Source organism: Manis javanica, chromosome 16 (assembly GCF_040802235.1).
Source record: "Manis javanica isolate MJ-LG chromosome 16, MJ_LKY, whole genome shotgun sequence".
Lineage (NCBI taxonomy): Eukaryota > Metazoa > Chordata > Mammalia > Pholidota > Manidae > Manis > Manis javanica.
The window spans coordinates 60,439,242-60,453,844 of NC_133171.1; the positions used below are offsets into that span (position 1 = coordinate 60,439,242).

At 49.4% G+C, this 14,603-nt stretch overlaps 2 protein-coding genes across 2 annotated transcripts; one reads left to right on the forward strand and one right to left on the reverse strand.

Moving 5' to 3' along the window:
• Positions 1 to 4,565: 4,565 nt before the first annotated feature.
• On the forward strand, positions 4,566 to 9,902 carry RNF39 (ring finger protein 39). Its single transcript, XM_017670513.3, has 4 exons — positions 4,566 to 5,154; positions 6,723 to 6,745; positions 6,958 to 7,049; positions 8,535 to 9,902. Exons 1-4 carry the CDS (start codon positions 4,792 to 4,794, stop codon positions 9,113 to 9,115), a joined length of 1,059 nt encoding a protein of 352 aa, XP_017526002.3. The 5' UTR covers positions 4,566 to 4,791; the 3' UTR covers positions 9,116 to 9,902.
• PPP1R11 (protein phosphatase 1 regulatory inhibitor subunit 11) lies at positions 9,841 to 12,771 on the reverse strand. Its single transcript, XM_017670515.3, has 3 exons — positions 12,550 to 12,771; positions 11,372 to 11,480; positions 9,841 to 11,084 (listed from the first exon to the last, which is right to left on the reverse strand). Exons 1-3 carry the CDS (start codon positions 12,616 to 12,618, stop codon positions 10,882 to 10,884), a joined length of 381 nt encoding a protein of 126 aa, XP_017526004.1. The 5' UTR covers positions 12,619 to 12,771; the 3' UTR covers positions 9,841 to 10,881.
• Between the last annotated feature and the right edge of the window lie 1,832 nt (positions 12,772 to 14,603).

The following is a 14,603-nucleotide window of genomic DNA, read 5'->3' on the forward strand; positions in this document are numbered from 1 at the left end:
TATCTTGCATCTACCTACCACTTCAGCAGTTTATTAAAAATAAAAATAATAATAATAAAGGGAGAAATGTGGGATCCACATATAAATCAAGTATAAAAATCAAAAGAATATTCATATTTGACCTGATTGTTTATAGTTCATAATGCGTGATCAAAACCGAAAGTTTCTGTGATGAATGCCCTTGTACTGTTCACCATGTAAGAACATATTCACTATGTAAGAATTCGTTCACCATGTAAGAACTTGTTCGTTATGCTTCAGAAGATTGGAGACTGATGAGAATTAGGCTTGAGATGGATTAATGATTGTACATTGAACATTGACTCCCCTATACAGAATTTTATTGTTGTTAACAACCATTTGATCAATAAATATGAGAGATGCCCTCTCAAAAAAAAAATTGAGTCTTTATAGAGGCAATCAAGATGGAAGAAAATCTTTGGGAAGGGGCATAGTGAGTGTGGATTGAGAAAGAATTGCGGTCTCTGTAATTTGTACTTCTTACCCCCTGGGCCTTCTTTTCCCACTTCTAGTTTTTTCCTCAAAGATGCTTCACAATCTTTGTTCAGCCTCTGTTATTTCTCTGCCACTCAACCTAAACAGCCCTTCATTTACAAGACACCTCCTCCAGAAAGCCTTCCTAAAATCATTTCCACTTATTCTCTAATCTGTCAAAATAACCTTCAACCCACTCTTCTGCCCTCTGGGTATCTTTTACAATTCATAATGATGGATTTTGGTGATGATGGATGCATTTTACCTGCCTTATCACACTCCTGAGGACAAGGGCCATGGCTGTCTTGTCATTGGTCTCCCAAGCTCCTCTTCATACCTACCTCTTCCCCTTGAAGGCTCTTAAAAATGTGCAGACTCTTTAAAAGGATGGGGATGTTACTGATATGTAGGAGAGACAGACTGACGAAAAAACAAAAAGAGAGAAGAAAGAAGAGATGAGAAGGAAAAGAAACAAGTGGATGGGCCAAGGCCTGTCCCACCTCCAGAATTGCCCGGTGCCATGCATGGGCATCGAGCTGCAACATTCCACACCACCACAAGTAGACACCCTGGAAGGAGTTGGAAAGGCGTGGGAACAGTTATGCCAGAGGCATGTATATTAAAAAGCTACGGTCTTAACAGAAAGGCAGGATCCAGTCACGGTCAACTGGAGCAAGCCAAGCCAAGCCAACACACACCAAAAATCACCTCCACCCATCTTGCTCTCTGGAGATAGAATGAACCCCAGGTGGGGATTAGAGGATCAAGTGTAGAGTTGTTAGGGATTCTGCAGGGAGAGGGAGAAAGTCTTGAGAGGAGGCATTCCCTGGCAACGTTGTTTTCCAAAATGCCTTTTCCCTGTACTATATGTCCTAGAACCATTGGATGTGAACTCATGGTAACCACGGCATAAAGGCTGAGCCTGAAGCATTGTTAGCAGGAATCCTTAACATCTGGTTATAGAAGGCAAGTGACAATTAGACCATGAGCTACTGAACACCATGTCTCATGAACATTCATATCATGTGAGCATCCTGTAGTACCATGCCTGGCTGGCATCTGCCAGTGAGGAATGACTATTGATTAGAAGAATAAACCTATCTTTGGCATTTAGAAAGTCTATGCTGAGCCAGTCAAAAGATTCATTCACTTTGCCCCAATTGGTGATGTGTAATTCAATGACTGGATATATAGACTTGCTGTGTGCCAGGCAGAGTTCCAAGTTCAGGGAAAGAAGCAGTGAACACAAAGTCCAGGTTTCCATTTTATAAAGCTACCTTCTATTGGATAGAATAGATCAAAATAGGTAGATGATTTTGATGGTGATAAGTACCACAAAGACAATAAATCTGGGTAGAGGTAGTGAGTGCTTTGGAGGAAACCCACTTAAGATACAGTGGTGAAAGAAGTCCTCTATGAATATGTTACTTTGGGACCTGAGTGAGAAGATGCAAACAGTCATGTAAAGCTCTGCAGAAGAGGGGCCCAAGCAAAAGAAACAGTGAATGTAAAGGCCTGGCAGCAGGATCGGCCATGGCAAACTCAAGGCATGGAAAATATGAGGCACTGCAAAAGATGTGAAATGGTGCAGGACAGACCCACTTGCACACTTCATCACAGAAGGCAGTGGCTAAACATTGGAATCATCTTGGAAAACTTTTAAAATTCTTGATGCCTGGGACCCATCCCCAAATATGCTGCTTAATTGATGTGAGATGTCTCCTGGACATAAAAGTTCCCCAGATGATCCTAATGTGAACCAAGGATGAGGACCATTGAAAAGACTTTTAGGGACACAGCAAGGCACTTGGAGTGGTGATGATTCTAGGTATCTGAAGAGACTCAGAGGTATTTTCTCAGTACTCCAAGTCCAGATTCAGAAAGAACCCAATGTCTAAGAGGACTTGGATGGGTATGGAGCCAAGAAAATGAAGCAATCCAAAAGGAAAGAGACAGAAGAAGATGGACAAAAAGGCCAAGAGAGGCAGAGAAATCCAGAAAATGTGACAAATTGGAAGGGACAAAACCAGACCAATGCAGACAGTCCTAAAGGGCTACAGACAGAAGGAAAAAGGGAAAGCATGTGTATTAGTTTCCTATTTGCTGCTGCAACAAATTATCATAAACTTCTGTTTGAAATTTGTGAAACAACACATGTTTATTATCTTACAGTTCTGTGGTTCAAAAGTCTAAAATGGGTCTTACTGGGCCAAAATCAAGGTTCTTTTCTGGAAACTACCCCCTTGCCTTCTCCATCTTCTAGAGGCTGCCCACTTCCTTTGCTCATGGCCACCTCCCTCAGTCTCCAAAGCCAGCAGTGTCAGGCCAAGTACTTCTCATGCGCTCTCTCTCTGGTTGTCCTCTTCTCCTTCTGTCCTTCACTTTTTAGGACACTTGCTATTACACTGGACCCACTTGGATAATCTGGAATAATCTCCCACTTAAAACTCAATGGATTAGCAAATCTTCATTCTATCTGCAAGCATAATTTCCCATTGCCATGTAAAATAACATATTCACAGGTTCTAGGCATTAGGACATGGATATCTTTGGGCACCATTATTTTACCTACCATAACATAGAAGTCCATTTTACAAAACAGATTTTGGTTGTATCTGTAGTCTTTTACTTGCATAGCTGTGTGTTTTATGAACTTTGAGCTGGGACATTTGTGTCAAGATGAGTGTATATGTATTTATTTCTGTAGGTTTATTTACCTGTGTGGCATATTTGAGTGTTTCCCTGATAAGTATGGAGAGGGGGTGAAGGCACTCAGAGGGGGTGCTTAAATAAAGTGCGGCTGCTCCATAAAGACTTATTGCTGTTGCATTGTTGTTCTTATTGACAATAAAACTAATGACAGAGTACCTTTGCATGTTTACTGTGAGTACGTCTCTCTGTCCTTAAATAACCCTGGGTGTCCATCCCACTGATATTCAGTGTGTGTGTGACTATTCAGGCATATCTGTGATATTTGTATTTTGTGACTATATCTGTGAGTTTGTGCACTTTGGGACTTTTGGATATCAATGGATACACACACATGTTTTTATAACAATGTGTGTGATCATAGTAGAAACATCTGGATGTTTACTTATTGACAAACCCCAAAGGGTGTCCAGACAGGAAGGCCTAGTATGAGAGGTGGAGGAAATAGGAAGAAGAGGGAGCAGAGAGGAAGAGAGGAGAGGAGGGAAGAGGAGGAGAAAGGAGGAAAGAGACAGAGGTAAAAGAAGAAGGCACAAGGAGAGCTCAGGAAAAAATCAGAAGGGAGTTCTAGGGATCTGAAATAAAAAGATGGTAGTCACAGCAAGGGCACATCTCAGAAGATCTGCATAGGGCGCCACATGGCTCTGCTTCTGGCCATTCTCTTGCTGGATGACCCTGGCAATGTCAACTCTCTGGGCCTCAGTTTGCCAAAGTGTTGAAATTGATAACCCTTGGACACATCCCAAAGAAAGAGAAAAGTGGAACTAAAAATGTACCCAGGGAATGAGAGAGCTAGAAAGAGATATATTATAGGTAGAAAGTAACAAGAGAGGCCCTATGAGCCAGCCAGAGGTAGAGTGGAGAGAGCCCTACCCTGACTCCTTGAGGTGGGAGTGTGGGCGCCTGCTTACTCCAAAGCTTCAGTTTCCTTGTGTCCGTAATAGGTAAGACAGGAAGATGGAAAGAAGAGAGGCACTTGGAATGACAGCCCGCAACAACCCTCTGAGGCTTGCCAAAGCCACACAAACCAGGCAGGATCCGTGCTTCCGGCACTCAGTTCCCTGATGTAGGTATGCCAGCCACCTGGAATGACTAACACCCTGGAGATTTGGGCACCCGTGCCCAAACACCTGGGCACCCTGCCCACCCGCACATCACAGGCCAAGTAGGAGGTGAGATTTGGGCTCTGCAGGGGTCACAGGGGGTTATCTCCCCACACTGGCTACCTTGGCCCCAGAGCGCCCCCTAGTGAGCATCTCCTCGTTTCGAGGACCCTCCTCCCATTCTCCTCCCCAAACCTTGCGAAGCTGGAGAACCAGACGAAGAGTTACGCAAGCCTGATGTTTACTTCCCGGAGGGGCCTCCTCCCTCCCTATAAAGCCTGACGTGGTGGGGAGATTGGTGGAGACTGAGGCTAGTTGAAGGGAGAGGCAATCCCAGGAGGGGACGTAAAAGAGCCAGCAAGTTAATGCGGGGGGCTGTAAGAGGTTCATCGACTCAGCAAGCAGCAAGCGCCGCCTGCCGTCTGCACACTCGAAGGCGGTCGCGGTGGTCGCGGAAGGGACGTCGCCCAGACGCTGGCTTCCTATGGAGGCGCCCGAGCTGGTCCCAGGGCTGGTGGAGCGTCTGGAGCAGCTGGCGACGTGCCCGCTCTGCGGGGGCCCCTTCGAGGACCCAGTGCTCTTGGCGTGTGAACACAGCTTCTGCCGCGCGTGCCTGTCCAGCCGCTGGGGGACCCCGCCGGCGACCAGCTCCGAGGCGCCCCCCACCGCCTGCCCCTGCTGCGGCCTGCCGTGCCCCCGCCGCAGCCTGAGGTCTAACGTGCGGCTGGCGGTGGAAGTGCGCATTAGCCGCGGACTTCGAGAAAAGCTGGCCGAGCCCGGGGCCCGAGCCGGGAGACGCCGAGGGGGCCGAATCCCCACCATGGGTTGTCTGGATCCGCAAGGAGAGGTGTGGCTGGGGTCCGCAGTTGTCGGGGGACGGGGGGAGATTCATGGGTTCCCTGGGGAAGCGGAGAATAACATCCCCGAGCCGGGGCCCTCCTAGAAATTGAGGCAAAGGATGGAATTGTGGAGAGAAGAGGAGAGGGGGCGGAGGCTGACCACGAGTCATCAAAGTGAAGTGAGGTGCCAAGAAGGACGCAGGGAGGAGTTAACACTTTGCCCAGAGGGGTGGAGGCTGGACCGATGCCTGAGTCTTTTGAGAGGAGCTGGAGGGAAGGGGTTGGGGAGGCAGAGGAGGGGTGCAATCAGCGGTCAGTCTGAAAGAAATCCCCTGGAGCCCTGTGAAGAGCGCGGGAGGACGGAGAGGAACGCGGCTAGGAGCCCCGGAGGAGGAAACCCAGCGGCGGGGAGGGAGCAGGCGACGGGGTGGGCGGGGAGCTGACTGGGGCCAGAGCGAGCAGGCGGCCGGGCGGATGGCGGTGAGATCGGAACTAGCTCAGGGAAGAGGAGCAGGAGGGAAGGCGGAGAAAATGCTGGCGTCAGCGAAGGAGGGGGCTGTCAAAAGGGGGTAGCAAGGTGGGGATGGGGCGTAGATCCCGGGCTCTGGCTCCAGCAGCATGTGTGTTTGTTATTGTTGTTCTCAGCTCCTCCCAGAACCCCAGGCAGGGGAGGCGACGGGTGGAGACGAGGAATAGGAGAACAGCCCTTGAGATCTCTGGCTCCGGTTCAAATCCCAGCCTTATCACCCACCCGCCGCGTCCCTCCTGGACCTGGACTCCTTGGCCATCAACCAACCCCATTCCCTTGCCTGACCCCCAAGCGTCCGGAATTCCCACCTCTCTTCTCTCCAGCAGCCGAGGAGGTGTTTGGGTCTTACTTCCACCCTTTGAAGTCTACGTAGACCTAATTAGTCTAGGTGTAATTGGCATAATTAGGCAAATTGCCTTTCCTCTCTCCCCTTCACCACCATACTGGTCGGCTCCAGTCATCCCCACTGGACCAAGAAGGGCGAAGGGGAATCCTAGTATACGGGAGGGAGCATCCAGCGCCCTCTCCTGGTTCCCATGGTACTCTGCAGCTCCGTTGGGCCTCCTGGGACACAACCAAGTCCAGTTGCCTCTTTGGACTGGGTAGGGAGACACCAAGCAAGGGGCCCAAAAGTGCCACTGGGCTTTTATGGCAAAAGGGGAAGCAACTTTGTTATAAGTCTTTTATATACCAACTCTTAGTACAAGGGCTCTGGGTATGTGATGGAGGGGGAGGGGGAAGTTTTCTGGGGTATACCCTCAGGAAGGTAGCTAAGAAGGCACTGAAAGAGACAGATGAGGGCAGAGGCAGCGAAGGTAAGGACTCTGGGGGCTAGATAAAGGTATGGATGAAGATCGGTAAGGGGAACTGAGAGCTCTTGAGCAATGGGGAAGAGGAGGAGGGAAGTGTGAGGTAGAACTAGGAGGAGGAAGAGAAAGTGGTAATGGAGTTAGAGCAAAGAAGAATCAGGAAAGCAGAGAAGGGAGAATTAGAGGGAAAGTTATGAAGTCCAGAGCTCACATTCATGTTTTCTTCTGCCCATCCCAGGATATAAGGAAGACATGGAGAAGGTAAGTTTCATTTGTACTGTTCTTTCCTTTTCTCTGCCAGCCACCCAACTATCACCTTTTCACTGGGCTCACATCTTTGTCCCCACTCACAGACAGGTTTTCTGGGTGTGGCCTCACCCCTTCCTGCTTGAGATACAGTGGGGGTGGAGGGGGAGAATCAGAGGGCAGAGAGTGTCTACCAGTTTCCTCACCCTTCTCCCTTATCTATCCAGATTTGATGCTCCAACGCCCAAGTCATCTAACTCAGAGGACGAGCTCCCTGAAGATTACCCTGTGGTCAAAAACATGCTTCACATACTGACAGGTATAGAGGGCAGAAGGGAGGGAACTAATGGGACAGTCAGTTTTAGGGAGTCTGTTTTTCTGCCTTCTTGCTCTCAAAAATGATTAAGCCCTTTTAGATGTCCATATTAATTTCCTAGGGTTGCTCTAACAAAGCACCACACACTGAGGAGCTGAAACCACAGAAATTTATTGTCTCAGTTCTGGAGGTACAAAACCAAAATCAAGGTGTTGCAGTGTTGGCTCCTTCTGACAGAGGGAATCTGTTCCATGCCTCCCTCCTAGCTTCTGGTCTTCCTTGAGAAGGAAGGAAGGAAGAGGCCTGAGGCCTTCCTTGTCCTGCAGGCAGCTTTCTCCCTGTGTCTTCTCATTGTCTTCTCTCTGAAGAGGGGTCCAAATTTCCCCTTTTCATAAGGACACCAGTCATACTGACTAGGGCCCACCCTAATGACCTCAGTTTAACTCTACTACCTCTGTAAAGATTATTTCCAAATAAGTTCACATTCTGAGGTATCAGGGGACTTCAACATATCTTTCTGGGAGGAACAAATGACACATCAATGTCTATCCTCAATTCCTCATATACCAACCATTGTCCCCTTACTTTTTCATACACTCACACAAACAGACCCCTGGAGGTCAGCTGCCTCTCAGGAATCTCTGCTTCCACCATGTCTCAGCACTCCTCTCCAGAAGGGCCCTGGGACCTCTCCATCTCCCTCCCCTGGGACCCTGTGCCTTCTCTGCAGCTTCTGGGTTGTTTCTTCCTTGCTTATCCCAAGACTAACTTGTATCCTTTTAAAAACTGACTAGAGAAAATATTCCACCCTCTTGGTCACCCGCCATCCCACCCAACACAGATTGTTCCTAGCACCCCAAATCCAGACATCTTTCCTCCAAGTACCTCATATACACAAGGCAAATAATGATTTCTTTCTAGTCCCTTTGTCCCCATGTTCTCTCTTCTCCTCTGCCCCACACTCCCTGTAGAAACAGGCCTGTCTACTCCCACCTATTCCTGTGGGTGCATGGGCTAATTTCTCAGGATACCTTGGGTTTCTCCCTTTGTCCCTCCCCTCCATCATTTGGGTTTCCCTTATCTGGGGTCAGTCTTTCTCTTCGGATCTACCTTCCCCATCCTGCTGACCCAGCAGCTCCCACACCCCACCCCAGATACTGCAAAATGAGGTGTCAGTCCTCACTTCTCCCCACAAGTTGTATCAGCCTCACTCTTCTCCCAGCCCCAGGAACCAGGCCACCTCTCCTTTGATGTCTACACTGTGCCACTTGCCCTGGGTCCTTCTCCAACTCTACAGAAGTGGCCCACAGGTGAGGGCTGAGTCATGCCCAGTCCTACCCATTTGTCTTCCCTCTCTTTGGTTCTAAAGCAGCCTCTTGAGCTCTGGGGCCTCTTAAGAGCTATCTGTTGTGTATTTTCCCTCCAGTCTCGCCTCTGACTCAGAGAAGCCCTGCTCACTCCGTCCTCTCCCTGCCTTTCCCTCTCCAGCCGACCTGACCTTGGACCCAGGCACTGCCCACCGGCGCCTGCTCATTTCCGCAGACCGCCGCAGCGTCCGACTGGCCCCACCAGGGACACCTGCACCCCCTGACGGCCCCGCACGCTTCGATCAGCTCCCGGCGGTGCTTGGAGCGCAGGGCTTCGGGGCCGGCCGCCACTGCTGGGAGGTGGAGACCGTGGAAGCCGCCTCCTTCGGAGACTCTTCTGGGGAGGATGAAGACGACGGGGAGGGCCGCTATGCAGTGGGCGCGGCCGGGGAGTCAGTGCGACGCAAGGGCCGCGTAGGGCTGTGCCCCGCGGGGGCCGTGTGGGCCGTGGAGGGTCGCGGCAGCCGCCTGTGGGCACTCACGGCACCGGAGCCCACCCTGCTGGTTGGTGCCGGGCCCCCGCCACGGCGCATTCGCGTGGACTTGGACTGGGAGAGGGGCCGCGTGGCCTTCTACGACGGCCGCTCGCTTGACCTGCTCTTCACCTTCCAGGCGCCAGGCCCCCTGGGGGAGCGCATCTTCCCGCTCCTCTGCACCCGCGACCCCCGCGCCCCGCTACGCATCGTGCCCGCAGAAAGCTGAGTCTCAAGCACAACCCCCACTCTAGTTTCGCCAGATGCGAGGCTGCTTCCTCTTGGGCGCGGAAATCCCCGCTCATTCTCGGGGTCTTGTCCACATGCCCATTGCCAGAGTAGAGAGAAGCACCCCACCCACATACATTGTCTCTTTTCTCTCAAATAGTAAGACGGTCAACTGGTCTCCAATTTCCACTTCCACACGCAAAGCCAAATCCATTCCTACCCCCTCCCTCTTGGGATATTTCTCCCCACAGCTACCGCAGCACCTCCCAAACGAAATCTCCCTTTCTACCTTATGTTATAACAGGCCTGAATTGGAGAACAGGCCCCGCTGGTCAAATATTTACTTCCCACTCCTGCTTCTGCACAGCTCTAAGGCTTGGGCTGCTCTGTCCTGTCCACTCTGAGGTTTCCCCTCAAGAGAAACAAGAACCTCCCCTGAAGAAACAAAGAGGATTGACTCTGCCCAGGCCCTAGGCCATTTAGGAAGTTTAACATCCTTTCTGGGAGTGGGGCAGGCCAGTTCTACTCTGTGGTGCCTACTTTCTATGCCCACAGCCTTTGCCCATTAAGAACCTTCTTAAAACTTCCCTCTGCACATACAGTAAAGAACCAGTAATGCCACCTCTCCTTTCCTCAGCCTGGGAATGGCCCAGACACCCCAAATTTATCCTTGTACATAGCCTCACATTTTCCCCCTATGTATAAATGGGCCCATATTTAACACGGTTTGTGATGTTGGGTTATTTATTTTGTGCATCTGTGGAATAAATGAGATCTCAGTGGTGGTATGGTTTGACTGATCTCTGCAACTATGAATGCAAGAGGCCTAGAAATTGATATCCAGATCCAAGAAAGGGATGAGGAGGGCTGAGAAAGCTCGACATTTGCGCTAGTAGAGACATCAAAGCCTAGGAAAGAAGGGGTAAGAGTGCAGGAGAGCGGACACTCCCATCTCTTTGCTCCCTCTCTTTTTCTTCCTTTTCCAGGAAATCCAGAGTAGGGACTCTGCTGTATCTGTCTCCAAAGCTGGAAGACCAAAGGCTGAAGTAGTTGGCTCTAAGTAAGAAGCCAGTTTTGTCAGAAATCCTAGATCACACAAGAAGGGTGAGAAAAGAAGATGACTATTTTTGTTTCCACTTCTCATTAAAGGTGAGAATGCCAAAGACCGACCTCTCTCCTAACTCCTCTTGAAGGCATGAGGGGAGTGGGCAGGAGGGAAGGGGAAGGGCTGAGAGCCCAGAAGTCTCTCTTAAGACCTCACATCCCAGGCAAGGACTAAAAGTTCGGATAACAGCAATATATTAGTGAAAGACTCTAAGCCAGGATTAATAAGGAGCTATGGCAAGATCCCCCAAAATCCAACTGGGACCCTGGCAGTGAAAGCTGGGCCTGTTGAAAACCCAAGTGAAGTGTTTGGGACTCAAGTAGAGAGTGCAGGGGGCCAAGGTAACTGGATCCCAAGATAGGTAGTTTGGCAGTGAGATCAAAGGGAACTGACTGGGACCAAGATGTCTAGATCCCTGGAGAGAGGAGGATGGGTACTGGAAGAAGAAATGAGGGCTGGAGGAACCCAGAAGCTGGGGTTCTGGAATAGCAGCAAGTCAGAATTCCAGGATCTCTGTTTAACCTTCTCTCCTGCTTCCCTCTATCAGGAAGAGGAGAGGGGAAAGGGGGGCTGGAGAAGGAATCAAACCACGGGTTTAGTCCCTAAGTAGCCACATGAATACATTCAGGGCCAGACAGAGGAATGGTGGGGAAGAGAGGAATTTAGTGCTGCATTGGTCCTGGAGGGGGCTGGGAGGGGTCAGGAGGCTGGAGAGGGGTGGTGGGGCTCGGTCCTGGGGTTGCACGACGCCGTCCTTTGCGGTGGCCCCGGACACAATGTGTGTGACCACAGCCCTCCTCTTCATCCTCATCACTCTCCGTGGAGCTCTCACCAAAGGCCCGAGGTTTCTCATAAATACAGCAGCCTGGATTTTGAGGGGGAAGCTCAGTTAAAAAAGGAGGAGGAATAAGGTTTAGAATCAGTTCCATTCCCACTGGATCTGACTAAAAATCTCGACTTCACCAATGTTTCCTTCTGCCTTCCTGGATCCAGTTTCCCCAGACCCATCCCCCAGGACTAAGGCACTCAACACCCTTGTCCTTTTAGAGAGCCAGAAATCCAGTTCCGCTGCTCCCACCTTTGATACCTCCAGCTCTTAGGCCTGGGCACACTGATTTGCAGAGGGGAGTCAGAATGCCAACGATTACTCACATTTTGATGAGCGGCGTCCCATGTGTTCGTTGTCTACTGTGTCACTAGTCCATTCCACCTTTTTCTCTGGCTTCCTTTTGCGAAGTTTGATGGTTAGGCTCCTGTTCTCCTGGAACATTAAGAGTGAGGGGCATATCTATCTAGCCCCCTCCTACAGACCTTTCCCACTCCCAGGGACCTCCTCTCTCCCCTTCCCCAGCGCTATCAGTATCAGATATAGCATGAGAGTTGCTGAGTGCTTTTGATAAATTGAACAGATCTTTGACCTCAAGGAATCTGGGGAACAGTGAAGTATTATTTCCTGTTCTTGATAACCGCCAGTAGAGAAGACACAATTCCTAACCTAGGGAAGGTCCCAGCAAATCTTCAAAGAAAACATAATCCTTGCTGTTTCTCCGTCTTCTTCCCCAAATCATCCTTGGTGGTATTAACACAAGAAAATTATTTCCCAGTCTCCAATGCCTAATCTTATATCTCCTTTCTTTTTCCAGACCCCCATATTCTTTTTCTTATTAAAGAACTCCATTCTCACTTCTCCAATCCTCAAGCCCAGCCCTCTCCACCTGTTTCCTAATATCTTGGCATCTCTGGCAGCTATTACTCAAAACTCCCTTAATCCAGGGGTTATTAAGCCCAAATACTACTCTTTGAAGGCACCTTAACCTGTTTTTGCAAAAATGCTACTTGTTTATTTTCATCTTCTCTAATTTCTCAAAGTACTATCTCCATCCCTGTTTTCTTGTTCCCTCATTCCTTCCATTTCCTTTTACATTCATTCCTTCAAGAAATATTTATTTTACAAGCATGCTTCCAGTCAAATTCCCCGAGAGCTGGCCTCCAAGCATGCTTTCTTACACAGCCCTTCATTTCCCCCCAGCAGCTCCCTTGCTCCTAATCCTCAAGTTCCCATTCTCTCATTACTCACACACACCACCACCCCAAGCAACATCACCTACATCCTAACTCTATTACATGCCACTTGATCAGACTCCAGCACCATCTCTGCCACTTCAGATATCTCCAATGCCTTACGATTCTCCCAACCCCGGATACTCAGTCCCATTCTTCCCATATAACCAGGCCCGACCCCTCCAGTAACTCTCCAAAGCCCTATCTCCTCCCTCCCGGTATCTCCCAGACCCCTAAACAGCACCGCCCCCGCCCCCCGCCTTTCTCACGGGCTCGGTTGTCACGGTAACCGTTGTCTCAGTGACGGTCTCACTCAGCCCAGCCCCTGCCTCGGCCATGGCTAAGGCTGAGAAGAGGGATGAGGGGAGGAAGGGAAATGAGACACCCTTCCCCTTTTCTGTGTCTCTAGAATCTAAGAGAATCGTTATCAGATTCAGAGTAATAGCCAGGATCCTCCACCTTCTTTTCTCCCCTCCTCCTGGGCCTCCGCTTCCCCACCCCTGGGGAATAAACCAGTCCAACCCCACTTCCGGCTTCACGCTTCCGGGTGTGACGCATTCTGTAGTCCCCCTTTTGCCTTTCCAGGCATTAAATGTGTCAAAGCACAGGCGTCGCCGGATTAGTTCCGCCGTAACGTAACAGTGCGCAGGCGCCACAGGAAGGCGACGCAAATTTGGCGGAAGAGGCGACACGGCGATTATGGGAGGAGGGGGCGGTCAAGTGCTGCAAGAGCACGCACTGCAGGGATCCAGCTGGAGGAGGATGTCCGGAAGGGTAGGGTCGGGTTCCACGCTGCAGACTCGGTTTGGCTGAGCGCCCGCCGAAGTTGGAAGCGGGGGAGGAGCTGCACCCGGTTCAGAAGGCCTGTAGATGAAGTCATCCCCCATCCCCATCTTTAACCCTGGGCGGTTGGAGGGGAGGGGCAAACAAAGGCGGCGCAGTAGTAATGACCCTCCGATGGCCTGTTTCCATTCCTCGTTTCGTCAGGGATTAGAAGCAGTTGGAAACCCACTTGATTAATAATCTGGGTTTTAGTCCTCGCCTTGTGCCTGTAGGTGTTTGAGCGGGGCGCTTAATGCCCCTTCAGTTTGGGGTTTTTTTTTCCTGTCACTGCTAGGCCTGGAAGATTGAGGCGAATAGAACACTCACACCCTGCCTTTTAGCTCCCGGTCTAGTGGGAAAGACCGACATTTAGGACTAACAAAAATATAAGATATTGGTATATAAGCATAGGTGTAAATCACATCTGTGAAATTGAATTTAATTGCATATTTCTAACACTCGAGTGGAGATGAGTGAGATGAAGCACAGAAATTATCATAAATTGCAATATAGGCCAATTTATGCTGTGATGAAAATATGTGCATGTTTCTCAGGGAGCAAAAGATGGTTAAAGAGGGAACCGATAGGCAGACTGGGGTTTTTTTTTTTAGATAGCAGCTTACAAAGTCGTAGGTTGTGCTCTGAAGGAAATGCTAGTTTTTACTGCTGGGATGTAAGGGGATTGCCAAATGACGTTGGACAGCTAGGCGTGGTTCTGGGCGCGGTTACGTGGGAGGTCCTGTATGCTTTGCTAAGAAACTTGGACTTTGTCAAGTCAGTGTTTAAGGCTTGATTTGTTTCAGTTTTGAGGAGTCGGTCAGGAAAGTCAACTATTAGAACAGCTCAAGTGTACAGTGGAGAAGACTTCCCTGCCCATCACTCCAAGTTGCTGTTGGGGGGTCAAACAAAATAGTGTGTTTGAAAGTTCTGAGTTTATAAAGGACCATGTAATTACAAGATAGTCATCATTACTATCACCCCTTGATTGCCAGTTAAGCCACGGAATTCAGAAATAATGTTTCCCAAACTAAAATTTGAATGTTTGTTGTGATTGGATTATATATTTCTCTTTTAAATTTTTGGTTCAAACTGAGAAAAGCAAATTACTATTCAGCATGTAGAGTAAAGCCAATTTAAACAGCCAAATATATCTGTGAAGTGGTATTCCCTGTGACTTTTACTTCTTTCTGCCCTTCTGTGTATGAATTACTACAAGGAATACAATTCATTTATCTCAAAAGCAGTAAAATTTTCAAAAGTCCACCTGTAGTAGTACACACTGGTATCCCTTAGTATACTATTATTTTGTATATAAAAACAGGTTTTGAAGCAGACTCCAAGAAGGGACTAGTGGTCACCAAAGGGAAGCGGTTGGAAAGAGTGGGTGGGAAGGGAGAAGGGGATTAAAGGGCATTATAATTAGCACATAATGTGGCGGGGGAGGGGTGGGGCACAGGGAAGGCAGTATAGCACCCAGAAGACAAGTAGTGACTCTGTAACA

What these genes read in the sequence shown, in the direction of transcription:
- RNF39 (XM_017670513.3), top strand. Translation starts at nt 4,792, where the DNA reads ATGGAGGCGCCCGAGCTGGTCCCAGGGCTGGTGGAGCGTCTGGAGCAG. An exon ending in GTCTGGATCCGCAAGGAGAG is followed by an intron (nt 5,155 to 6,722) that starts GTGTGGCTGGGG and finishes TGCCCATCCCAG; the next exon opens with GATATAAGGAAGACATGGAG. An exon ending in CATGCTTCACATACTGACAG is followed by an intron (nt 7,050 to 8,534) that starts GTATAGAGGGCA and finishes TTCCCTCTCCAG; the next exon opens with CCGACCTGACCTTGGACCCA.
- PPP1R11 (XM_017670515.3), bottom strand. Translation starts at nt 12,618, where the DNA reads ATGGCCGAGGCAGGGGCTGGGCTGAGTGAGACCGTCACTGAGACAACG. An exon ending in TTACCGTGACAACCGAGCCC is followed by an intron (nt 11,481 to 12,549) that starts GTGAGAAAGGCG and finishes TTAATGTTCCAG; the next exon opens with GAGAACAGGAGCCTAACCAT. An exon ending in GGGACGCCGCTCATCAAAAT is followed by an intron (nt 11,085 to 11,371) that starts GTGAGTAATCGT and finishes CTCAAAATCCAG; the next exon opens with GCTGCTGTATTTATGAGAAA.